The sequence below is a fragment of the Sorex fumeus genome, unplaced genomic scaffold (genome assembly GCF_029834395.1).
Source record: "Sorex fumeus unplaced genomic scaffold, SorFum_2.1 ptg000037l, whole genome shotgun sequence".
Taxonomy (NCBI): Eukaryota; Metazoa; Chordata; class Mammalia; order Eulipotyphla; family Soricidae; genus Sorex; species Sorex fumeus.
In genome coordinates this window covers 63,507,955-63,535,761 of record NW_026606094.1, presented here as the reverse complement: position 1 = coordinate 63,535,761, position 27,807 = coordinate 63,507,955, and the positions used below count along the sequence as shown (strand labels likewise).

General features: G+C 38.1%; 1 protein-coding gene across 3 annotated transcripts in view; it reads right to left on the bottom strand.

Moving 5' to 3' along the window:
- Positions 1-2,899: 2,899 nt before the first annotated feature.
- Positions 2,900-27,807, bottom strand: part of SP4 (Sp4 transcription factor) — a 72,234-nt gene continuing 47,326 nt past the window's right edge. For 2 of the 3 annotated variants that reach the window (XM_056118205.1, XM_056118206.1), the window contains exons 5-6: positions 21,009-21,208; positions 2,900-6,036 (exon numbers count right to left, since the gene is read on the bottom strand). In XM_056118205.1, the coding sequence (XP_055974180.1) occupies positions 5,789-6,036; positions 21,009-21,208 (448 nt within the window). In that variant the 3' untranslated portion in view covers positions 2,900-5,788. The remainder of the gene's footprint in view (positions 6,037-21,008; positions 21,209-27,807) is intronic. The other variant, XM_056118207.1, reaches the window with a different exon arrangement.

Genomic DNA, 27,807 nt, shown 5'->3' with positions numbered 1-27,807 from the left:
TTCATCAGCTTTTCCCCTAATCAGTATCTGTTCATTTGTAAGGTCAGATCCTTCTAGGACACTGAAATTGTATTGTAAATTAATTATTGCCTTTCTCCTCTCCTTTTGTCTTTTGAATAGTTTAAAGCAATGTCCTTTTTGTATAGATACAGAAGACCGTTAATATTATGCTTTGTAAGTCAGGATTTAATTGGCTCTGAATATTATTCACTCCTGGGCATCTGCTTTCTCAACTTAAGCCTCAGTTGCCCTTGGTTCCTAACACCCCAAAAGCAGGGTCCCAACGAGGGACTGAATGGCCAACGAGGGACTGAATGGACCCAGGGCAAGCGGTGAGCTACCCTGGCATTGAAATGGGCCAGGCCAAAGAGCCACGATTCTTAACTATAAGAGTTTGGCGATAGACAAATGCTGTCATGATTCAAAAGTAACACGAAATGGGCCAGGCCAAAGTGCCACGATTCTTAACCAAAAGAGTTTGATAGACAAATGCTGTCATAATCCAAAAGTAACAATGAGACTAGGACCCTGCTAGGGATATGAAAGACTACCTGGCCTGAGCACTGTAGTCTGAGATTGAGATGGCCCTAGGAGAGCAATTCTATAAGTTTAAGGTATTTCTTACTGTATCCATACAAAATGATTTATATTATGTATGCTTATATGTTTGTTGGACAGGGAGAGGAGAAACACACTCAGGGGATTCCGCTCCAGGGTGGGTCATTTTGATAATGAGAATCTGTCCTTCTAGAAGTGGTTTCCCTAAGGGAAAGAACTCTACCCCTATTGACTGTGACCACACCTATGTGTAATTGTTACCCCAACCCCTCATGCTGGTGGATATAATGAGACTGTAAAAGTGGGCAAGGGGAGAGACAGGAGCGAACAGAAAGAGGATTGGAATAAACTGCAACTGATACCAACCAGTTTGGCTCATTTCCTTACTTCGCCTGCCCATCACCATCGACCTCCCTGGGGTGGGGGGAACGGCTTGAGAGTACTGAACGCGGGCAGTGGGAGAGATAGAGTCGCTGCTGTCTTTTTGAGTTTACACACCTGTCAAATAGTAAGTTGGTTGTAATTATATTAAATAAACATCACTGCTTGTGTATTAAATACACACGATTCAGAGTATTGAGGGATAAGTACTTCACCTTTTTGCATCTACTTCAAGATTCTGAGCTCTTATATAACTAAGAATCTGAATTTCTAAATAAAAATAATAGGCTTAATTATCTCTCCCCCAATTTCATGAATTTTCAATATGAACACAAAACAAACATTATGCTATTGCTCTCAAGCACTGTTTCAATTTTCCTGACTTACAAAAATAGTTTTATCCCCAAAGTCTATGATAAAGTAAAACAGTATTATTTCTTTTATGGTACTTTACCTTATTATTAATATCCTAAAAACCCAATAACTGAACTGATACTATCATATAAAAATTTTACAAGACAGTAGGTGGCAGGAGGAAAACTGGGGACACTGGTGGAGGGATGGGTGTTGGAATATTGTATTACTGAATCATTGCAATACTGAAACCTGACCATGAACAGCTTTGTAACTATGTATCTCACAATGATTCAGTTAAACAAAATTTTTACAAGACATAAAATTTAAATTTTCAAACTGCATTATCCCCTTTTCTATGTGGGGCTGGAGCGATAGCACAGCGGGTAGGGCGTCCGCCTTACAAGCAGCCAACATGGCCGACCTGAGTTTGATTCTTCCGCCCCTCTCGGAGAGCCCAGCAAGTTACCTCCACCAGTGTCCCCAGTCAAGAATCCAGAGCAAAGGGCTCCAGAGAAAGAGATCGAAAGAGACTAGAGGAGAGACTACAGAGATAGAGTCAGAAGAGAGACCTAGAGAGACAGACAGAACAGAGCACAGTAGCACACACAGAAGCAAAGCACAAAGGAGGAGCCATCCTGATTTGGTCCATACACAGTGGCTCGAGAGCACCGAACACGGGTGGCGAGAGAGAGAGCTGCCCCGAGAGGCCGCCAACAACACATCATCATCTTCGCATCCCTCCCTCGTATGCATAAGATATATTTTTTACACTCCAAAAGTTTGTAAAAGCCTTTGCCTTAAGATTTTATAGGGCAGGAGTGATAGTACAGCTACTAGGGCATTTGCCTTACACTTGGCTGACCCAAGTTCAATCTCTGGCATCCCATATTGTCCCTTCCAGTACTGCCAGGAATAATTCCTAAGTACAGAGCCAGGAGAAACCCCTGAGCATTGCCAGGTGTGATCCCAAAACAAAACAAAAAAAGATGTTGTAGTATCTACGAGCCATACACTGCTTAATGTTTTTATGAACTTAAAATCAATTTTTTCATATTCTTCTAAGTATTCCTGATATAGTCCTTTTTAAGTTAAAAAGTCCCTAAATAAAAATTTAATTTCCATAAATGTCTAATGCAATGGCTACATATTAACATAAAATCTGAATTGTTATCCTTTAGCAGTATACTGAGAGAGGGTGACCAGATCTTAATACCAAGAATTTAGGAGTTGTAATACACTTTCCAGAGACATTTACTTTCTAGTGTTCATGGTGATATGAAGGGTGATAGCTCAATTTGTTGATGCTTTATAGTTTGTATAATTAAATGAAGAAACATGTTAAACTCAAGGGAAATTTTAATAGGTTACTTGCAATTGTTATTGCAGGCAACAACTTGTACATGATTTTATTTCCAAATCCACAAAAAACAAATTTTATACAAATCAGCACTGTAAAAATGTCAATTACAGCCCCAGAGGCTTTGCTGGCAGAATAATTGTCTAAATTCTAGGATATGGGAAACAAGGTATTTTTTTTTCTGGATTCATCTTTTTTTTTCCATTTCCTTTTTTTTTTTTTACAAAAAAAAATTTACAAGTGAAATGTTACTACAAAACTTTTTATAAGGAATTTTTGCAAAACATTTACATTTTACCATCAACTATTTCTGTTTTAAAATCATTATGTAGATTTAATACCCTATGCTGCACATCAATTTATGTGGGATGACAACTTAGTGACATGCATTAAAAAAAACACCACAAGGCATTAAAATGAAGACTTAAATACAAATATTGTTGCAATAAAACAGTTATAAAATTGAAAAATAGGACCTAAACATCATGCTTATCTAAGTTTGACAAATTAACTTTTTCTCCTAGATTACACACTTTTATTACTGCTCTCATGAGAGTGTGATAAATAATGACTTAACATCAAGTTCTAATGTAATCAGCAACACATACACAAACCTAACCAAAGTAAGTATACTGTAAGAAAAAACTACTCTAACACTGGAGTTCTACCATGATAAATACATAGCTTTGCACTGATAATTACAATAAAGAAAAGTTTTATAACAGTGGCAAAGGGAATGAACAGTGAAATGCCATTAAACAAGACTCTACTGCACATCTGTGCCCTATTACTTATAACAGCTATCTCCCACTGAGTCAAATAAAGGACACTGAAATTTACGATTCTTATAAGACAGAAAAGTGGATTCAGAATGGTATGCAGAACAGACTGTCAAAATATTTCTAATTTCAGTGGTGAAATGTGCACCTGCTAACACAAATTAATATATTTTATATGCTATAAATCTATCCAGATTCAGTTTGCTAAATTTATAATAGGTTTCATTGTTGATTAAAAAATAACTTCTATTTCTGATGAACATACATATGTATGCATTAAAACTGTTCCATGGAATAATGGTGCAGAGAGCTCATACTTGGTATCATCAACAACAGAAAGTGTCACTCTGAAGAAACATGATTCAAACATTAGGAAAAGTTTCTTTGCATAAAAAAATTTATAGCACTGATTGTGTAGCATAATGATAGATAAAATATATATATTTGATGTTTCAGCTCCTATATAATAAAATTATAACACTACCAAATGCTCCTCTGTACCAAACAAAACAACAAACTGATTCTGATGTTTTAAAGCCAGATACATCAGTTATTAAGAGTACATTTAAATAAAATATACAAAACAATTTACAAAATCCAACTAAAATTTAAAGACTTTGTTACAAGTCTACAAAAGCTTTAAGAAACTTGAAATTTATAACCACAGTGTAAAAATTTTTTTCCTTTAATCTCAAAGCTTTTATATACAAACTGAAAGCACAAAAGGCCTTCAGTTTTATATAACGCTACAAAGGGCTGGCCTAAAGTGTACTTAGTGTAAACAGTGATCATTACAGTATTTCTCCTTCATCAAAAATACAAGAAACATCACAATTTTGGAAGAGAATTCTCATGAGTAGTACTTCTCCTAAAATAATAAAGCACAAGAAAATATGTACTTATATTCAAACAGTCCCCAAACTAAAGATGTTAATAAAACCTGTTCTCAAATGTTCAATTCCAATATGATTCTCTGTAAATGCCCTTTTAAAATATGAAACACTAATATTTAAGCTACTTGTATAATCCAATTTTTTATATGAAACTTTTGGCCATCTTTCCTGTAAGATCCTTGCATAAGCAATGAAATACTTTTCTTTAGTCACATAAATGAAAAGTATTGATTTCCAAAAATAATTTTTGCTTCATAATATCTATCATATATGTTAGGCTGTCTTTTAGGGAAAACTGTTACTGGCATAACAAAGATACTACTGTCTTATAAACTCATCATCAGCCCTCTGACATACCACTAGAAATAAAATGGAACTTGCTAATTTTGAGCAAAGAGAAAAATGTAAATTATAATGCAGTTAAAATAATCTTCTAGGGAAAAAAATAAATTTTCTGCTGGCCTTCAATAAAAATGTGATAATTCTTTGGCTACCAAGACAAAGCATAAAGAATTCTGCACATTGTCAATGTAACTCATATTTACAGACTATGAAACTACAGAATGATTTATACTCTATGCAAGTATTTCCAATATAAATACTAAAAATGAATTTCATGGTTGAATCTACGGTTAGGAATATAATCGACCCTAACTCTAAAACCTTCTATGTTAAGTTGCCTCATTTAATTTTTCTGAAGCTTTTATGAGTTTTGTTTTAACCATTTCTCTTGCAGCATTTTCCTAAGGTTTCAATCTAAAATTTAACCTAAGGTTTAGCTTTAAGTTCCTCTTGTGTCTCCAAATGGAGAAAAGTAATTGGACTTCACTGATTGTCTACATACACACTACTATAATGTAGTGGTAATAAAGATCTGAGATGAATCTCAGATTACCTTCTTGGAACTTACAACCTAATTCAACTGCTGAAGAATTTCTAACATTTAGAAAAGACGGCCAAAACTATTTTCATTTTATTTTCCAGAAATCAAGCTAAGGAAATAAAGCAGAATACCTATTTTTAGTAAACTACCTATTTTCTGTGCAATAGAACAACAACAAAAATCCATGAAAGCTGTTACTGATTGAATTTATAAAAAGTACTTTAAAAGAAAATAAACCCAATTAAGGTCCAGCCTCAAACTACTAAGGTCTTTAAATATGTTAACATATGATGTTTAGAGAGGGGAAGATTCAGTTTAAAGATTATGTAGTATATTTCCAAATAACTACAACTTAAGAGTATGGAGTAAATACTTTTCTGTTTCCAGTACATCAGTTTATTTTTTGTGTTTTTAAAAACTCAACACTTCACATGCTGACCCAAAACCCTGGAATACTTAAAGAAGCCGAGAATGAAAACATGATTTCCTACTCTGTAATCCACTTGACCAGCCCATTTCCAGATTTTCAAAGGTGTGTAAACTTAAGTGCAGCACTAGAGGTCTCTGTTATAAATACTTTTCAGAATTCTTCCATGTTGGTGGAAACATTGGGAGTTGCTGGATTTGAATCTTGAGAAATGGCTGCAACTGTGACAATTCTTGGGGAGCCAAGCACCTCTGTGACAGATGAGTCCAGTTCTCCGGAGGTAACAATGGCAAGAGCTGTCCCACCACCCTTCTTATTCTGGTGTGTTTTGACATGTTTGGAAAGATGATCACTCCTCATAAACCTTTTAGAACATTCTGGACATTCAAATCTCTTTTCACCTAGACAGAAAAACAATAAGTTATTTATGTATTTTTTAAAAATTTCTATTCTACCAAGAGTATTTCGCCCGCAGGGCAAAGTCTGGCAAGCTACCCACGACGTATTTGATATGCCAAAACACAGTAAAAAGTGTCACAATGGAGCTGTTACTGGGCCCGCTCGAGCAAATCCATGAACAATGGGAGGACAGTGACAGTGACAATTAGCTTTTATCATATAGAATTTTAACCTGTGACAACGGCAAAGTACTTCAAACACTGAAGGAAGGAGCAAAGCAATGTGATTGGGAATAAAAGTTCGAGGTTCAAAGTCCCAGCTCTACACAACTAATTGGAAATAAAAACTGAAGCTAATGAAATCAAAACTCTGGGTTTCAGTTTTCCTATCTATGGAAGTAAGAGTGGTTTCTAAAAATCTCTTCCAAGTATAACAATATATAACTTGTGTCAAGATTCCTGTCCAGTCTTCCTGAAACTAGCTAGCTGGGGCTAGAGAGGTATAAAGGGGCTAAGGTGCTTTCCTTGCTGGTCCTGGTTTTACCTCCAGTACCACATGGTTCCCAGAGCACCAGTACCCCTCACCCTCAAATACACACAAAAGACAAAACCAAAAGCCAACTTTCCCACCAAACTACCTACCTGGCTTTGGTTATAATGCATAAAGACATAAAGCATTGTAGAATTAATTCTAATAAAATAATTTAATGATTTAACAATGCATCAAATTTCTTTATAAGATGAATCAGGCAAATTACATTTCAAATTTAATAAAATTTTTAGGTCTTGTAGATCAAACTATAGGGTATTAAAACTAAGCGAATCGTAAACATTCTTCTCTAAGATTAAAAAAAAGTTCTACTGGGATTAAAAAAAATACTTCTATGCTTTAGAATAAAAAGTAACTAAAAGGGCTGGAGCAATAGCACAGCTGGTAGAGCGTTTGCCTTGCACGCGGCGGCCAACCCGGGTTCTATTCCCAGTATCCCATATGGTCCCCGGAGCACTGCCAGGGGTAATTCCTGAGTACAGAGCAAGGAGTAACCCCTGTGCATCGCCCGATGTAACCCAAAAAGCAAAAAAAAAAAAAAAAAGGGAACTGAAAGCCAGTGATGTAATTTCATTATTGTACATAAAAGATAGGACACATAAAAATTAGGTTAACAGCGTAGTGTTCACCATGTAATAACAATTCACTACTTTAGTCCTTCCCTCTGAAACTGTTATTTAAGGGAATAATATTTTCTCAATTTGAAAATTAATCTTGAATAAGAAAAATTTGGCTGACTTCCTTACTGGATCCTGCTGTTTGACTTACTAGTAGGAAATCTATACGTTTAAGTTTGTCCACTGAAGATATTTCCCCTCTTCTTTATGTTTTTGCTTTTAGCTCTTACAAAAATTCATTTTTGGTATCTTACTGAGCCTCTTCTTTTTTTTCAGTCATAAAAATGATAAATTCTTGAACGGATAAGTGGCTCAGACAAAATTCTCAAAGATATTAAAAATAAAGGCAATTAAGATGAGTTTTATGAATTCTGATACCCAGATATAGGCCAAAAAAACTAAGACTAACATTTACCTTCCAACTTTTCCATTAAAAAAATTCTCAGTTCACATGTTAAACAAAATATTAATATCTTATGTTACATTTTCATTTTTAACATAGGTTAAACTGGGACTCAAAAATTAATCTGCTTCAGAATCAAACAACTTATTAATGTCAAGCAGAATTCAAGATGCCTGATTTCTAATTTGGGCTTTCTGTATTCTCTAAACAGATATAATCTGTCCTTTTATAGCTATAACAGTCAACAGCTTCCAGAGAAAGAAGTCAGGTGGTGAGGGCCTAAGGGCATGACATCATTCAGTTAGTACCAAGTCAAAGATGAGCAAACTGTTTACATAATAGTTGCTCAATAAAGGGCTGGATTGATACCACAGCAGGTAAGGCGTTTGCCTTGCACATGGCTGACCTGAGTTCGATTCCCAGCATCCCATAGGTCCCCTGAGCACTACCAGGAGTAATTCCTGAGTGCAGAGCCAGGAGTAACCCCTATGCATGTCCAGGTGTGACCCAAAAAGAAAAAAAAATAGTTGCCCAATAAATATTTGTTAATTGTGATTTTCATGAACTCCGTCATTCTTTGTGGAACATCTATAATATGTTCTGTACTGGTGATAAAAATAAATGAGCAAGTGTTAACTTTAAGAAGCTTCCATTCTCCAGAGACACTTATTTCTAAGCATCTGAAGTTATCTATGCCAATTAAAGAGAAATCAGAGTACCCAGCTACTCAGTGGCAAATTAAAGGAAATGGAAGCCAATGGTGACAGTTTGTGAGTAGATTTTCTAAACTGTCTACTCGTAAGTACATATCCAATATATTTCAACCAATAAAAGTTAGCTAAGAAGAGTGGTGGGAGGGAAACTGAGGACACTGGTGGTAGGAATTGTACACTTGTGGAGGGGTGGGTGTTGAAACACTATGACGAAAACCTGACCATGAGTAGCTTTGTAACTCTGTATCTCACAGTAATTCAATTTAAATAAGTAAATGAATAACAGAAAGTTAGTTAAACTCTCAAAATAAGTAAATTACGTTAAACAAGTAAAATATCATTGGAAGAACGGTATTTCTACTTATTACTCTTTCCTGTAGAAGGTGCTATCAATTTCTAAATTTTCTACCATTAGAAAACATTAAACTTTATCTCCAAGAGGTACAGTATTTGAGCTATATAACTGTACTTTTCATATTTATACTTATTTTTAGTAGATTAACACATTTTATGCAACTAAATGGCAAAAGCACTGGTATTAGAATGCACCCCTCCCTGCCAGATGCCCAGGCCTTAATTCCTGGAACTTTTAAATATACTACTTGGCAAAAGGCACTCTACAGATGTAACTACAATTGTACAGATAATTTTGAATTATCTGGGTGCACGTGATCTAATTTAATCTATAGGTCTCTTAAAAGGGAAGAGTTTCATAAAGCTTCAATTAGAGAGATACCAGCAGCAGAAGAAATCACAGATTAAGAAGTGTAAACGATTCCCTTCCAGAGGGATGGTGAGGGAACCTGGTAACGTAGGTGGAGGGGGGTTAACACTAGTGGTAGGATTGGTGCTGCAATATTGTATGTCTAAAACTCAACTATGAATAACTTTTCACCATGTTTTTATAATATATTTAGTTTTAAGTGTGAAGGGGCCTTGAACTGATGTAGCTAGAAGAGACCACATAGGGAGTAAAAGAAGGAATGTGGGCAGACTGCAAGAACAAACACTGGCAACCAGCTGATAGACAGCAGGGAAACAGGGATCTAAATCTTACAATAGCAAGGACTGAATTTGGCCAACAACATGGAGTTTGGAAGTAGATTCTTCCCCCAGTACATGCAATAAGAAACAAACCAGAATGAGAAACACTGCAGAGATGACTCCAGAACCAGGGCCAGGCTGAGTCTCACCTGGGGTACCCTGGTGGGGGTCGGGTGAGCCCAGCACTCACCCCAACAGAGCCTCAGCAGCCGAAAACCTCCACAACCAAATTGCCGCCGTGCTCTGGACCAGTCTCCACATGCTTGGGATGAGCCTCATGCATAAGAAAGAATCCGCTGGGGAGTATGGTGGCCCCAACAGGTCAACCTGAACCTGCAGGGCAAGTGCATCAGCAGCCTGATGCTGCCTTCAGGCTTCCTGATACCCCAAAATTGCCGCTGTGCCTTTGGCCAGACCCCAACAACTTGGGAACAAGTTTACCAAGAAATTAAACTGCCAAAACTTAGGTGTGTGGAGTCACACCCACAAACCACCCCTGGCTCAGCTATACAAGCTCACTCATAGTTGGGATGGGCTACCTCCCCCCACTTCCCAATACACATGGAAGAACTAGCAGTCACCACCATGAAACAACACCAGAGCCACCCTATTAGCTCTACTATTGGCCTTGCCTCAAAGACCCTTACATAAATCTCGAAAGAGATCAAAAGCCACAGTTAAGCTAAGACCCATACATGGCTGAACAGTCTGGAGTAAATTGGAGGGGGCAGGTTGGCCTGTGCCCGCCCAAGCAGAGTCCCTGGCAGCCACTTGCTTCCACAATCCAAAATTGCCACCATACCTCAAGCCTGACTCCCCCGTCTCAGGATGGACCTCACCAAAATATAATCTGCTGAAAATTTTGTAATATGAATCTTAGCACACCAACAGCCCTGGCCCAGAGACACAGTAACAAGTCCCAGAAGACACCACAGTGCTGGAGATCATTCTGGGCCCCATACCGAACCAATATCACCAGGACACCCCAGATGGAGCAGGTGCAATCTTCCCACCTACTCGAGATGGAATCCCAGTGACCAAGAGCTTCCACAAGCAAGGCCCAGGTATGTTGGTTCTAGGACTATACCTCCAGGTCACATGGTGGCAGAGGACCTGGGCTGTCCCTCCCCAGGTCCCCACCTGCTCAGAAGACTGGCTGTCATCTCCACAATTAGCCTCTGGGCATCACCTTAGCACACCAACAGTCCTGGCCCAGAGACACAGCAGCAAGTCCCAGAAGACACCTCAGCACCGGAGATCTCTCTGGGCCCTATACTAAGCCAATATCACCAGGACACCACAGATGGAGCAGGTGTAGTCTCCCCACCTATTCCGGATGGAATCCCAGTAACCAAGAGCTTTCAAAGCAAGGCCCAGGTATGTGGGTTCAGGATTAAATCTCCAGGCTGCATGGTGGCAGAAGATCTGGGCTGTCCCTCCCCGGGTCACCACCTGCCCAGAAGACTGGCTGTCATACCCACAATTTGCCTCTGGATGCCATCTTAGTGCACCAACAGCCCTGGCCCAGAGGTTCCCAAAAGAATCTCAAAATGAATTAGTGCGATACAGAGATGTCTCTGGAAGCCAACCGTTTACAGTCTAGAAATTTACTTATTACTGCTTTGTAGTAGAGTTTGAAGTTAGGAGGTTGATTCCTCCCATTTTCTTTTTCCCAACAACTGCTTTAACTATTCATGGGGGCTTATTGTTCCATATAATTTTTAGGAGTGTTTGCTCCATTTCTTTGAAGAATGTCATGGTATCTCACTAATAAAAATGAAAAAACAAAAAAAAAAAAAAAAGAAATTTACATTTACAATTGCACCCACATGAGCTCTCATGATATTCAAAATGTGCTACGGAAAATATATTATCTATTAGTATCTGCCCCTGGCAGGTAGGCTTGAATAGTAGTGGGAAAATTAGAGCAAAATTAATGCACCAAATTAGAGAGAAAGAATATTGGGAAAACTGTCTGCCATAGAGGCAGAGTGAGGACTGCGATGTGTATGTATTTGGGAGGGGGTGTGGTGGTGATACTTGGGACGTTGGTGGTGGAAAATGTGCACTGGTGGAGGGATGGGTGTTTCATCATTGTATGGCTGAATATCAAACATGAAAGCTTTGTAACTCTATCGGTGATACAATAAAAGAAAACAGTAATGTAGAGTTCATACCCAATACAATCAGCTTAATCACTGGCTGAACAAATAGCAGTACTCCTACATTATTTAAAAAAAAAGACAGACAGACAGACAGACAGACAGAAGAAAGAAAGAAAGAAAGAAAGAAAGAAAGAAAGAGAGAAAGAAAGAAGAAAGAAAGAAAGAAAGAAAGAAAGAAAGAAAGAAAGAAAGAAAGAAAGAAAGAACATGCTGCAAAAAACCCAGGTATACGGGATTTGTGACTGAAACCTCCAGGCTTTCACGAGTTGGGAATGGACAACCTGCCCCATCTCCCTATACTTCCAGGAGCCTGGCCGTCATGCCCACAAACTACCTCTAGCACCACATAAGGTCATTAACGGCCTCTGGCACCATATAAGCTCATTAACGGCCATTACCCAGAGACCCACAAATAAATCTCGGAAGAGAACAAGTTGCAGAGATACCTCTGGAACCCAAAGTCACCACCCAATTTAAAATTTAACTCTAGCTCTATCACCCTATTTAAAATTTTAGAAATCCTGGAGGGTTGCACCACATCTCCCACTAATGTACCAAGAGTAGCACACCACATTTGATATGGTGTTAAGTAGAAGGTAACTGTTCTCAATGAAAAAAAAAAGCACACAAAGTTCAACCTGTAACAACATATTAGTAATCTCTTATACAAGAGCTTAATGTCTCCAGGGTAAGATACAATAATCTTCACACATTTTCTTTCAAGGAAATTTTTTTGGATCATTTTTAGCGGATTATTCATAACAAGTAATACAAAATAAATTAGTTGGGATCTGCCTTTGGGGCAGGTTTGGACGGTGGTGAGACTGGTGTTGGAATATTGAATAATCAATTATTGTGAATAACTTTATGAAAATCAAAATAAAAATAAATTACAAAATTTTAGAAGTAGCACTGCACTGTAGTAACACTGTCCTCTCATTATTCACCGATTTGCTTGAGCAGGCACCAGTAACATCTCCATTGTGAGACTTGTTACTGTTTCTGGCATATCGAATATGCCACAGGGAGCTTGCCAGGCTTTGCCGTGTGGGCGGGATACTTTCGGTAGCTTGCCAGGCTCTCCGAGAGGGATGGAGGAATTGAACCCAGGTCAGCCTCGTGCAAGGCAAATACCCAACCGGCTGTGCTATTGCTCCAGTCCCAAAATTTGAAAATAAATACATAAAATTAAAAACCAAAAAAAAAAAAAAAAAAAAAAAAAAGAAACAAACCAGGTGGATACCTTGATTTAAATTTTGTGAAATGCCAAGCAAAGTATCCATGGCAGTGCCCACTGAGACCTCTTAGAGAAAACGTGACATAATGAAAGTGCTATTTTAAGCATTTGCCATAATTTGTTATGGCAGCAACAGAAAGTTAATAGTTACGTAAGAGATAACCTTGAAAAATTCAGCCTAATGAAAAGTAAAGTATTGCTGATTGTATTCTTCAAATTCTGCAATATATCTTCATTATAAGTATTTAAGCATGTCAAGTATAAATTTAAAATAGTCTCCAAGAAAATCAAGAACATAACCCAAACTATTTTAATAAATTATGAAAAAAATTTGTCTTCTTTTGCCTATATTGTCTAGAATAATGTCATGCTATATTACATGATTAAAATGAACCATACTTTAAAACGATTTAAGCAGCAACTGTATTAACTGTACTTGCTACCATAATATTAACAGTATTTTCAGAAAAAAAATTATTGGGATTCAAATAAAATCATGTATGTGGGTGAATGGATGAAATAAATGGAACATTTTTATTTATCTGAAGTACCCATCAAGAGCAGTTATCTTGTTGTCATAGTACTACTTATAATTCTGTCTTCAAAATGTTACTCTCAAAGCTAAACTAATAAAATCTTTAAAACATACTTTATTTCTAAATTTACCCTTGATAGCATACCTTCATATTTACAACCTAAAACGAGCTTCAGGATAAAGAATTATTAATTTCCTTGAGTTTTCATAAGAAATCATCATAAACAAGGTGACTTAAAATAACATTATTATTCTCTCATAGTTCTAGGGATTGCACATCGCAAATACTTCTACAAAAGTCTCTAGAGAATTCCTTGCCCAATCCTAGTTACTGGTGACTCCTGACATCCCTTGGCATACTCCCAACCTCTCTTTAGTCTCTGCCTGTCTTCACAGAGCCTTCCCTCTCTACGTCTCTGTCTCTCCTTAGATGGGTATCAAAAGATTGAATTTAGTGTATACTAGGTCCTAAATCCTAATAACTAGTATATAATTCAACCTTTTCTTGATTTCATTTGATTTGTAAAAAGATTTCCCTCCATAAAGTCATACTGACAAGATACCAGAAGTTAGCATTTGAACAATATCTTTCTGGGGGACAATTCAATCTATTACTGGGACTATTTTCAATGTCTGGCACTCATTAAGCCTAGGTTAAAAAACCCCATCCGATATTCAATGAATAACTTCCACTGAATGTCCCAGTACATATAAACTTTCTAAGTAAAAATAACCGAACTTTCTATATGATTCACATTACAGTATCTTTTTTGGATCTGTTCTAAAACAAGTTAATCAAATAAAGAAATCCACAGTTCCTAGATTTCTCTAACTCTTCCCTCCTCCGTCATAAACATTCTTATTTACCACCCAGTCTATAATATAAAAATGAATCTTTTTATAAATTAAAGGTAAGGTAAAGGCCCTCCCGTTGATCGTCGATTTGCTCGAGCGGGTCCAGTAACATCTCCATTGGAGACTTTGTTGTTACTGTGTTTGGCATATCGAATATGTCACAGGGAGCTTGCCAGGCTCTGCCCTGCGGGCTAGATACTCTCGGTAGCTTGCCAGGCTCTCCAAGAGGGGCAGAGGAATCGAACTCGGGTCGGCCATGTTGGCTGCGTGCAAGGCAAACGCCCTACCACTGTGCTATCGCTCCTCAAATCACTATTGTGACTTATGGATAAAAGTAAATTAGGGTTGACAATCTTAAAGTCACACAGCTTAAATTTTCTAGGAGGAGAAGACTATGAGTAAGGCTAAGGGAGAGGTTTAGTGGGAGAATAAAGATTTAAAAAGGTTGTGGAGTTCATGCCCAATTCAATCAGCTAACCAGTGGCTGAATAAATAGCAGTACTCCTACAAAAAAAAAAATTAGAAAGGTTAAAAAATTTATTTCATCATCCTGTTATTCGTCAATTGCCTCGAGCAGGCCCCAGTAACGTCTCTTTCATCCTAGCCCTGAGATTATATTCAAGGCTCTTTAGGAGAATGAGACCCATCATTGTTACTGGTATTTGGCATATTTGGTACGCCACGGGGAGTTTGCCAGACTCTGCCCTGTGGGCAGGCTACATTTGATAGCCTGCAAGTTTGTCCAAAGTAGGAATGAGACAATAAGATGTCATAAAAAAAAGTTCTGATAAGATGTCCGGGATCTGGATTTTATAGTCTCTGAGTCTTCTTATTAAAGAAACGAGGAAACTAAGAGAAAGGACAGAACTGATACAATGCTCTCAGATTAGCTGGTATCAGCGATCATGAACTTAGTGGGGCATTAATGTGCACGATATAATTTTTTAAAAAACCTTTTTTCCAATAAGGAATTATTTATTCAAATATAGAACCTCTTTTGTCATTTAATTATATAGATGCTTTTGTTAGACAATTTTGTCTCCCCTAACAGTTCAAACTACCATTTCTAAGCTGGTAACTATATTAAGATCTAGGTTCCTAAACGCAATGGAGAATTCCAGATCTTATGGGTATGTCCCATATCACAAACAGAATTCATCAATTCTTTCTCCCTACACCTTGTAATTCTTCAGAAATAAAAGAGGGGAAAAAGCAAAAAAAGACCAAACAAACAAACAAAAAAACAAGAATAAACCAGTAGATGGTGACCTTCAAAAATTCACTCTCCAAAAGGCATGAGATAACCTATAAAAACTAACCTTTGTGGACTCCAGAAATTAAGAACTGCAGTAAGGTAGCACATGTTAATCAAAGAAAAGGTGCTGAATCTCATTTGGTTCACGATCTTTGTGGTGCTAAGTCCCCGATTTTCAGCCAACAAAAATTACTTTCCGGCCCACAAAAAAGTTATTGCCACTAAACTGATAGTGAGTTTCAACCAATAGTCCATGGACCAGTGCTGGTCCATAGGTACAAAAAGGTTGAAAACCACCATTCTGATTTTTTTAAAGCTTTGTCGTTGTAGTGGCCAGGGTCTGCACACACACCTAACAGTGGTGCTCACATACTTGACTAGGTCTGCATTAGGGGCGAGAGGCACAGCAGGCTTTGATCCCTGAATGCCTGACCCAGGTGCTCACTGAGGGGTGTATCCTTTAGCTGTGATGCTTGCACACTTGCTCACTACAAACCATGTTCTTTGGTGGGAGTGTTTAGGAACATTCAGTTGTGTTGCCTGCTGGAAGGTTGCTGCCATGCACACTGTGGATCACACAGCCTTTCAGTTATGGTGACTCAAATACACCTGGCTGTAATGCAACCACAAGTAGCTTCTGGCATTCCAGACAGCAGTTTCCAGGACCTCCCTGAATGCAGGTGCTACAGATGGAATTTGCCATCTTTCAACTGTAAGGAAGATACTCTAAGCCACCAAGTTAAGCTCTGGGTGCAGAAAACCACTCCGAAACCCTATCAGATTCCTAGCAGGTGGAAACCACCAGAGGGAGCAGAACAGAGCTGGAGTTCTTTCAGAACAGCATTTTCTAAGAATATGAATCACTTGTCCTGGAGGCTAAAGTGATAGTACAACAGGCTGACACATACTTTTCCTATGGATTCAATCCCTGTCACTGCTTAAAATCCCCAAGCAGACTAGAAGCAAGCTTTAAAAACAGAGTGGGGAATAGCCCTTGAACACTGCCAAGTGTGGGCCAGAAAAGAAAAAGAGAAAAACAAAAATGTTTGAAATAATTAAAAGATTAAAGCATTTCAATTCTGAATTATTCAAGCAAACAGGGTGATAGTGGTGGTAGCACTGTAGCACTGTCCTCCCATTGTTCATTGATTTGCTTGAATGGGCATCAGTAACGTCTCCACTGTGAGACTTGTTGTCACTGTTTTTGGCATATCAAATATGCCACGGGGAGCTTGTCAGGCTTTGCCCTGTGGGCAGGATACTCTCAGTAGCTTGCCAGCCTCTCCGAGAGGGGTGGAGGAATCAAACCAGGTTTGGCCGCATGCAAGGCAAATGTCCTACCCATTGTACTATAGCTCCAGCCCAATAGTAGTAGTAATTGAAAAAATAATAAAAGATGGGCAGATGGGTAGCCCTGGTAATGAGCTTTTGGGAAATAATTACTAAGAAAATTATTTCTCAGAGACTGAAGAAATGTACAATGGGTAGAATGTTTCCCTTCCACATGAATGACCCAGGTTCCATCACAGTGCTCCATATGGTCCCCAAGGTTGATTCTGAGAGTAGCGTCAAGAGTAAACCCTGAGCAAAGCAGGGTGTGACATCCACCCCTCCCCATCCAGCCCCACCCCCACAAAAAAGAAAAGAATTTAAGAAGAAATAGAGCAGTCCTTAAGTACCCCAAAGGCATGAAGAACACATCTCTTTGAGATGCAAAACATGAGTTCTTTGGAGATGGTGAAGCAGAGGTACCACCAAGATGCAGGAAGCCAAGTACCACCCAGAGAAGGGTAGACCCTTCCAGGAAAGGATAAGCTACAGGAAACCTTAAAGGTCATGATAATCTGAAAGGAGCATTAAGAGTCCAGGGCTTTCTCTGTGACAATGCCCAGACTAACATTTATGTCTGCAGAGAATTCTCCCTCTCTCTCTCAAAAATATTTTGCGTTACTAAAAATAAATTAAAGTATTTCCAAGTCACTGGTACTTAGCTTTGAAAGACACAGGCTTGGAAAATTTGTTTTATGTATCTGTCTGAATGTGGGAGTGTGATAGAAGTTGTTTCTGAAACAAAATGATGAAATCACACAGTGAGGTTACAAATCTAATGGGAAAGTAACACTAGACATCTCAATACAATAGCATACAGAAAGCTTCCTTAAAAACAACAACATTAACAATGCTAATTCAAAACTGAGTCTATATACCAAAACTCATTCATTACTAATTTACGTATCAAATAAAGTTATGTAACTCTAGTCATAGTTTTTTAACAACTATTTTTGATACTATAATATGAAATTACTATCTTATATTAATGCTGTCAGAATCAAAGGAAATACTATATTAAAAACATCTGGTATATATGATAGTCGATGTCAGTTCCAAATCTTCATCTGTCTCACATGTACCCTGATACAAAAGTTAAAGTTTAGAATCTAACTCAAAAATTAATCCTGAGGCTGGGAAGATAGTACAGAGCTTAAGGAGCTTGCCCAGCAATGCTGCTTACCCTAGTTCAATCCCCAGAGCACCACTAGTGTGTCCTTCCACCAAAGACTATCCAAATTATTAATTTAATAATTAATGAAATATCAAGTCACAAAGGTTGATCAGACGTATTTTAAATAGAAAGATCCAGTAGTCTAAGCCAAAAGCAAAAAAAAAGTAAGAAAGGTAAAAGGAAACTATCAAATATCAATGCTATCAGGATATTAGGATATAAGCCTCTGGTAAGTAAAACAGTACTAGTGTAGGCAGTGACAGACAAAAATGTATTAAAAGAGAAGATACAGAAATTCCTAAGCAAATACATTCCAATACAAAATAAGTTTCACTGTCAATGCAGAAAGAATGGGCCAGTAGGAAAAAAATAGCTTTAAACAGGGAAGAAAAAGAAAATTATCTCATTTTACTTTCAAAAGAAGTCTAGACTACAGATCAAACTTTCCAAAAAAAAAATAAAGTCATTAGGAGAACACATTTATGAGAACATTATGCCCTGAGGTCCGAGTGTTAGTACAGCAAGGACATGGGTTCAACCCCTGGCACCAGATATCTTTCCTGGAGCCCACCATGAATAAAGTGAACTTAGAGCCAGAAGTAAGCCCTACACACAGATGGGCATGGCTCAAAAACAAAAATTTATAATCCTAGAACAGAACTTAATTTAAAAAACACTTGTATTTGACTTATTACAATGTAAAACTCCTATTTATCAAAAGATAGTATAAAGTAAAAAGGCTAGTAACACAGATGGTTCTCATGATATTTTTTGCTTTACAATATTGTTAAAGTGATTATGCAATTACTAGAAAATATTTTAACTTTTTAAAATTTAACTATTCCTAGGCTAGCAGTATCTAATAGACTCTCACAGTACCAGAAAGTAGTTAGCTGCAGCTTTCAGTAACCCATACCATCATGAGAGCAAATGAAACTCAACAATATCTTTTAAATCAGTTATTCTCAAGCATCATTGGGGGGAAAAAAGTGATTGATCATCCAGCAATAATTTTAGCACAAGGTTTCAAACATTCTTTGGGCCCAGAGGGCTTTCAGATGGGTACATAAACAGTGAGAACCCATACCACATCTGTTCTCCATTTTTAGTATGGTATTTGATAAATTACATGTGATAGTCAATACTGTATCAGACAATAGCCTTCGTTTTTAAAGTAGCTTAAGCAATTAAGTTTGGTAAGTTAGATGTATTCAATACACATACGTGTCTTTTTAATTGGGGGGCAGGGGTGCGTACACCCAGTGATGTTCAGGGCTTACTCCTGGTGGTGCTCAAGGGACCATATATGACACCTAAAATCTAACCAAGGTTGGCTGCATTCAGGCAGACATCTTAAGTCTTGTTCTATTTCTCCTATCCTTAAATGCACCTTTAAGTGAGTTTATCAATATCCAACCCCATCGTAATGTAAGGATATAGGGGCAATTTGCAACATATAAATCAGCAATCAAAAAAATAATCAAAGAGAAAAATGAGCAAAGGGTACAACAGTAAAAGAAAGATAAATGACCAAGACACATGTAAAAACATGCAGAATTAAATGCCAATTAAAAAGTGGTTACTTTAGATTGACAAAAATTATCAAAAAACTGGCCTTACTGAGTATTGGTAAATACACAAAGTATGAACTATCAATCTCTCACTATTTTCAACTATTTTACACCTCCAAATTGGCAACAGTTAAAGGACTGGCTTTTGAAAACCAGTGATCTATACCTGTATCCTTTAACCTTTTTACACTTGCGGACTGGCACTGGTCCTTCATACCAGTCCACAGACTGACAGTTATAACCAAGGAGGCAGACCAGTGGCTGAAGGTCACTAATCTAAACAACTTAGGAAAAGAATTAATCCAGTGTGGTAGGTGATTGTGACAAAGTATGTAGCAATAAAAATAAATATATGAATACAAGCACATATATATAGTACATACTTATATGAACTTGGCTAGATCTCAAAACAAGCAAGATTAGCACTGTAGCACTGTCCCGCCATTGTTCATCGATTTGCTAGAGTGGGTACCAGTAATGTCTCACAACAAATTGTGAGACTTGATGTTACTGTTTTTGGCATATCGAATATATCACAGGTAGCTTTCCAGGCTTTGCTGTGCAGGTGAGATACTCTTGGTAGCTTGCCGGGCTCTCCAAGCAGGGTGGAGGAATAGAAACCAGGTCAGCCACGTACAAGGCAAACGCCCTACCCGCTGTACTATAGCTCCAACCCAAGCAAGATTAAGATATTGCAATATATCACTCAGGTAAAATTCATTATATAAAAGAGTATCAAAATATACTTAAAGTTTACATCCTACATTTGTGTAGCTGCTGTCTTTAAAAAAGTATAAAAACTCTTTAAAAAAAAAAAACCAGAAAACACAACAGCGCTTAATTCAGAGAGGTCTTTGGTACTGAAACTTTCAGCAATTTCTGAAAAAGAAATACAAAACAAAATCTAATAAAGCTCATTAATAAGACTAATTCAACCTTTTTACTATTTAAATCCTGACAAAAATAATATGTGAATTTAAGAATATATGAAACTCCAGTTCATAGAGTTATGCTGATAAGGTATATAAAAAGCATATTAAGGGGCTGGAATGACAGCATAGTGGGTGGGTGTTTGCCTTGCGTACGGCTGACCCGGGTTCAATTCCCAGGATCCCATATGGTCCCCCAAGCACCGCCAGGAGTAATTCCTGAGTACATGAGCCAGGAGCAATCCCTGTGCAATGCTGGGTATGACCCAAAAAGAAAAAAAAAGGCATATTAAAATATTTTGGATATTAGGCAGATTTCTTTTTCTACATAGGTCATTCCTGGATGTCACTAGGGCCACAACCTGCAGTGCTGGGGTAGGGAGGGAACACAGATGATCCAACTCAGGGCCTTTGCATGTGCTCCAACACTTGCACTATCTCCTCAGGCCCTAGAGGAAAAGAGTCTTGAACTTCAAGATATCCATACAACCACTAGTTGTTTGCTTATTTCTAATTACTTTTCAAACTTTTATCTAAGACTGAAAAAATACATTTAGAACAATTTAAACAAAAAAAGGTCCTAAAATAAATAACTAACCTGTATGGGTTCTTCTATGTCTCTGAAGCTCATCACTCCTTGTGAATCTTTTGCCACAAAACATCCAGTTACACACAAAAGGTCTTTCTCCAGTATGCCAGCGAAGATGTGCTCGAAGGTGAGATGTTTTACCATAAACTTTTCCACATCCTTCAATATGACAGATATGCTGCTTCTTTTTTCCTGGTTCGTTACTGCCTCTAACAGAAACCAAAACCAAATATTATAATCTCAAATTTCATACATATACTTATGGAAATATAAAAAGTAAAAATATTTAAAGGATGTTTTTCTTTGATGTGTATGTATGGATTATTTTTGGGGGGAGGGGCAGGTGTTCTGGGTCATACTGTGAACTGCTCATGGGTTACTCTCAGATCTGGGCTCAGGGGGACCTTGTAATGATGGAGACTGAATCCAGGTATCTCATGACACAAAGCATGCACTCAGTCTTTTGAGCAATCTCTCTTTCCCAAGGACATTTTTTTCTGACTTACTTCAGAATTATATCAGGAAAACAATTAAAAACATAATATAAGGACTATATATAAAATCTGTAGGGTTATGGAAACATTATTAATCTCTGAGAATTTGTATTCTACCATTCACTTCATGTTTTTTACCTGATGGGCTTTTATCATGCTAGATCCCTAAGGTTTACAAGACACTTGAAAATCCCATAAAATATCCTTATGTTGGTGATTCTGACTTGAACGCATATGGTGCAGAGCTTCACATTCAGAAAAGACAAAATGAGAATTTCCATAGATTTTTCCAGCAGTAAAGCTTGTGAAAATTATAAAAGCCAAATACCATTTAGTCTCTAGAAACAGCCTAACAAGTATACAGCAAGTAAACATTTACTCAAGAAAATGAAATAGAAAAGAATGGTAAAAAGTCTTTAGCATCTGAACCAAGACTTACATTCTTGTTTCCTCCCTCCCTTCAATCTCCCTAGCCTAGAAAACATGACAGACTGGTACAGCCAAGAATAGGGGGTCTATCTCCCAGGACGGGGAAGATGTCAGTAATTCCCAATTGTCCTCAGTTACCTTAGTGAGGCTGTTTCAGAAGTGTGTGGCTAACAAGAGGGTCCTCTTTCTTCCATATACCCAACCCTAGCACACAGGCTCTACCTTAGATATGACAAAATAAGAATATTGGGGTTCAGACTGTCATTGACTTGGCCCGGTTTTAATTTCATAAGTAGAGGTCCTAAGACAAAAGAAGCAAACCAAGAAGAACCGAAGCCACTGCTGCTCCCCACAATGAATGCTCTCAGCACCTCTGAAGGGAGGCTAGCCAAGGAGAAATATGGCACCCATCTAAAAGCCATGCATAGAGATTTTTTTGGCTAAATGGAGAAAGCACGCGATAAAAGAGTTCCAAATTTCTTGCGAAAGGAACCGGTTTCATTTGAGAAGCGTAGAAAACTTTGAGTCTAAGGGTATTCTTTCAAACAGCAGAAATGGTTGCAAAAAGCAACTAGGTAGACAATAATAATATAGTCACTAGGAGAAACAGGCTAAACTGTAGGCTGTTTAGGTTGCCAGAAAGCAGAGACAGTTGAGAGGTACCATCCCAACTGTATCAATGTATCACTATCATCCCATTGTTCAACTATTTCCTTGAGCAGGTGCCAGTAACGTCTCCATCCGTCCTAGCCCTGAGAGTTTAGCAAGTGCCACATTCAGTGTCAGGGGAATGAGACCCATCATTGTTACTGGGTTTTGGCATATTGAATACACCATGGGGAGCTTGCCAAACTCTGCCGTGTGGGTAGGATACTCTCAGGAGCCTGACTGGTACCATCCCAAGTTAGAAAAACTCTCAAACACAGATGTGGAGTTAACACGGGATGAGGAGGTGGGGGATGGCTTTGGTGTCAGCTCACTTAGGTAGAGGATATACCTTGCATGTGTGATTCCTTAAAGTTTAGTCTCTGGCACAGTCTCACTCTCCAGGGAACTCTGGATATAGTTCGGGTGACCCTGGTACCTCCAGGCTCTAGTATATCCACATGGATGGGCCAGAGCACAGAACCTTAAGGCCTCAACAACCTTAAGGCAAAGTATCACAGTGAATGAACCCAGGCTCCCCACTCTTCAAAACCCCATTACGGACAGCCCAGTCCTCCCCTCAATGGTACCTGGAGCAGTCCATGGAATGGTTCACTGTTAAAAATAACAGAGCAATCAGTTGGCAATAATGAACTTAAAAAAAATGCATGCTATCAGGGAAAAGGCACTGAAAGAATCCAGTCACAAAACAAGCTGCAGTTGAAGAAGGATGGCGGTATACTAGAATTACCTTATTATCTAAATTGTCTAGTTTTCTGTTTTTGGGGTCAACGCTCAGCAGTGTTCAGAGCTTATTCCTGGCTTTGTGCTCAGGAATCACTCTTGGTGGGGCTCAAGGAACTACATGTAGAGCTGGTTGTGAATCAAACCTGGGTCAGCTGTGTGCAACGCAAGTGCCTTATCTGCTATACTATTTCTCTATCACCTAAGCATCCACCTTTAAACAAAAAATTGAGAAAAAAAATTGTTAAGGTTGAAAACAACAACAACAACCCCAATAAAATAGGAAAGTATGATCCATATATTAGAGAGGGGCAAAAAAAAAACCCCCACAAAAACTGCTTACGGGAACCCAGATTTAACAAAGTTTCACTGCAAGCATTAAAAATTCGGAGGGGCCAGAGCCATAGTTGTGGGTAGTAGTGGATAGGGCACTTGTTTTGCATGCAGCCAACCTGGGTTCAATCCCTGGCACCCTATATGGCCCCCTGAGTCCACCAGGAGTGATCCATGAGTACAGAGTCAAGAGTAAACTCCTGAGCATAGTGAGGTGTGTGACACCAACCACCAGACAAACACACCCATAAGTTCACAGCCGGAGAGATAGTACAGGGGTTAAGGTGTATGTGTTACATGCAGCCACAACTCTGGTTTGAATTCCCAGCCTTAAGTTCACCCCATCCAATCCTTCACCGAAACTGTGTTCAAAGGCCTAAAGACATTAGCAAGCCCAGGACTTCCAGCAGCTCACATCTCAATGACTAAAGACAAAAGAGAGAGTTGATATTAATGTTGAGCTGATATTAATGCTGATATTAATCAATAAAGAACTCAACAAACCACAATTAGAATAAATACTTTATATTGAAAATCTTCAAACTCAAGTTTGAGGACAAAATCTTGAAGATAGGAAGACTCAAAAAGAAATCTCAGCAAATTAACAGCTGTCATCTCAGCAGAAATAATTAAGGTCAGGCGGGAATGGGAAGATACAAAATGCTTCCTCACTATGGTACAGATACATAATGGAGTACTACTCAGCTGTAAGAAAAGATGTTACTGTCACTGTCCTCCCGTTGTTCATCGATTTGCTCGAGCAGGCCCAGTAACATTGTGAGACTTGTTACTGTGTTTGGCATATCAAATGCATCAGGGGTAGCTTGCCAGGCTTTGCCGTGCGGGCGAGATACTCTCGGTAGCTTGCCGGGCTCTCTAAGAAGGGCGGAGGAATCGAACTTGGGTCAGCCATGTTGGCTGCACGCAAGGCAAATGCCTTACCAGCTGTGCTATCGCTCCAGCCCAAGAAAAGATGAAGTTATGCAATTTGCTGATACATGGAGAATATTATGCTAAGTGAAATGAGTCAGAGGGAGAGGGACAGACACAGAATGATCAATCTCAAACGAGGGATATAAAGAAACACAGGAGGGGAATAACTAATGCCCAAAGACAATAGAAACAAAAAGCAGAACTGGTCCTTAATGGAATTCTTGCCAATGTTGGGAAAGGGGAGTAAGTCCGGGAAGGGCCCCGACGACAATGATGGCGAGTAGTGGTCATGCTGGATGAGAACTAGGTACTGAATGGAGGTGAAGTAATATGCATGGTATGCTATCAGTAGCAGTATTGCAAACCACAATGTCTAAACAGAAAAAAGAGAAAAGAAAAAGTGGCCACCAGAGGCAGGCTGTAGGGTGGGAGGGAACATTGGTGGAGGGAAGTGGACACTAGTGAAGGGATTGGTGCTAGAACATTGTATACCTGAAACCCAATCATGAATAATTTTGTAATTCACAGTGACTAAATTAAAAAAATTATTTTAAGGCCCCCAAAATGTCTCCCTAAACACAAGAAGTCTCTATCTAGCAAAGCTATCTTTAAAAAATAAAAGAGGAATGTGCTTATAGTCCCAGATAAACATACTGAGAGAACTCACTGATAGCAGACCTGCTTTGCAAAAAATACCAAAGGTCTTTAAACTAAAAACAAGTAAACATTGGGGCTGGAGCAACAGCACAGCGGGTAGGATGTTTGCCTTGCATGCAGTCAGCCCAGTTTTGATTCCCAGCATTCCATATGGCCCCGAGCACTGCCAGATCACCAGGTGTGACCCAAAAAGCAAAAAACAAACAAAAAAAAAACCAAAAAAAACCCACACACAAGTAAACAGAACATTTTAACTGTAGATGACAAGAGAGTAAAAGCAAAGGTCATTACCAAAAGCAATTTTGTAAAGTGAATACATAAATTTAGGCGCCTATAACATATAAGAAACACACATATTTGCCAATGTAAAAAAAAAAAAAGAAAGGAAATGGGTGTGAGCAAAATTGTACTGAGCTACAGAAATTACCCCAGATGGGAAGTCACATCCACAAGAACACACGAAGAATAAAAGAAGAGAACAAGAGGTGATAAACTAAAATAGTAAAAGATATATATATATACATATATATATATAAATATATAGCTGTATAATGAATCAACACTGCTGAAAATGAGGAGGAAGAAATGAAAAAACAAAAAACCAAAAACACAAACAGCACTCTCAGTCCACATAAACAAAATGAAGTTGATGTTATTCTACTTTTTGTTTGTTTTTGGGCCACACCCAGCAGTTCTCAGGGCTTATTCTGTGCTCAGGGATCACCCCTGGCAGACTTGGAGGACGATATGTGGTTACAAAGATTGAATGCAGGTTAGCTGCATGCAGGGCAAGAACAGCTTACTTGTACAATTCCCTGGTCTCTGAAGTTGATGTTATTCTATTTGAGGAACTTTCTTTCTACTAAACACTATTTTGCTCAGTCACACTTCCCCAGGACCAACTGGTGAGATTAAATGAAGAACTTACTTCAGGTGCTCCCATTCTATAATTTTTTTAGACATAAAACTAGATAAAGAAATAATTTTAACAATGCATTGCAGACCTTATAATATTTCTCACAATATCAGAAAGGAGGTAAGAGAGATTTAAATTATATATGTATATGAAACTTGCTAGGAAATAAACCTGACTACAAGATATATACTATGGTAAGATAAAGAGCGATTACTCAAGAAATAAATAGAAATAACAATAAAAAAATTAACAACTAAAGAGCCACATTTCAAACTGAAATGCTACCTTGCACTCAATGTAAAAAGAAAACTGTAGGAGGAGAGGAACACAAGAGTGATAGAGAAATAGTAAAATGGCAGACACAACTGTATCATTAACAACTTCAAATGCAAATGGAGTGTACTGTCCAATCAAAAGGCAGATTTTTTTCAGCCTGAATTAAGAAAGAATAAAACAGAGGTCCAACCCTAACGCTGTCTACAGGTGACAGAATTTACAGCCAAAGATACAGACTTAAAGCAAAAAGGTAAGTAAATAACCACAAGAATACCTGAATGGAAGTTAAACCAAAAAAAAAAAAGTTATTAGAGATTAAAAAAAAGACTTTATAAGGACAAATAAGTCAATCCAACAATAATGTGTAATTATTATAAAGATACACACACTTAAAATAGGAGTAAGAGTAAAGGAGTATAAAACAGATGAACTAAAAGCTGGCAAAAACCAAAGGAAGAAATAATTAAATAACAAGAACTGGAGTTTTCAATACTTTAAAATTTCAATCTAGTTTTTAGCTACTTTTCTACTAGGCAAAAGATCAACAAGGAAATGGAAGAATTGAATGACTCAACAAACGATCTGAATAACCACAGAACACACCACAGTATATATTCTTACATGATTGTGGAACAGTCTCCAGTATAGGTCATATGCAGAGCCTTGAAACAAGCCTCGACAAATTTTAAAAAAGTGAAATAACAGTTTTATGACCACAATGGAGTGAACTTAGGATTAATAACAGAAGGAAACTGGAAATTTTACAAGTATCTAGAATTTAAAAAAAAAAATTCTGAAGTAACAATGGGCAAAGAAGAAATCAAAAGAAAAATTAGAAAATACTTTCAGAAGAATGAAAATAAAGACACAGACATACCCAAACTTAAGAGGTATATGTAGAACAATGCTTAGTGAATACTTTATAGCTGTAAAAATTCATATCAAAAATGACCTTGGGTGCTTGTCTTACATGAAGCCAAATCTAGGTTTGATCTTCGTACTACATATGGTCCCCCAGATCCCACCAGGAAAGATCCCTGAGCACAGAGTCTGGAGTAACCTTGGGGCAGAGCTGGTGAGACACAAACAGGAAAAAAAAAAATTCAACTCAATAACGTACTCTTCCATCTTTTTTGCGGAAGCCAGGAGGGGATCACATGTGGTGAAGCATTATGTGGAGCTCTATGCTCAGGGGGCCAGGGTCAGCTCATAGTGATATCTGGCCAACTTTCTGTTCATGCCTTGCAGTGCAGGGAACCATTTAGAGCAAGCCTGGTGGTGCCAGGGATAAGTTCAGTCCAGGCACATACACGTGCCTAATTGCTATCTCCTGATGCCATAATCTTCTATGTGAAGACAATGGGACAAAAAAAAATTTAAC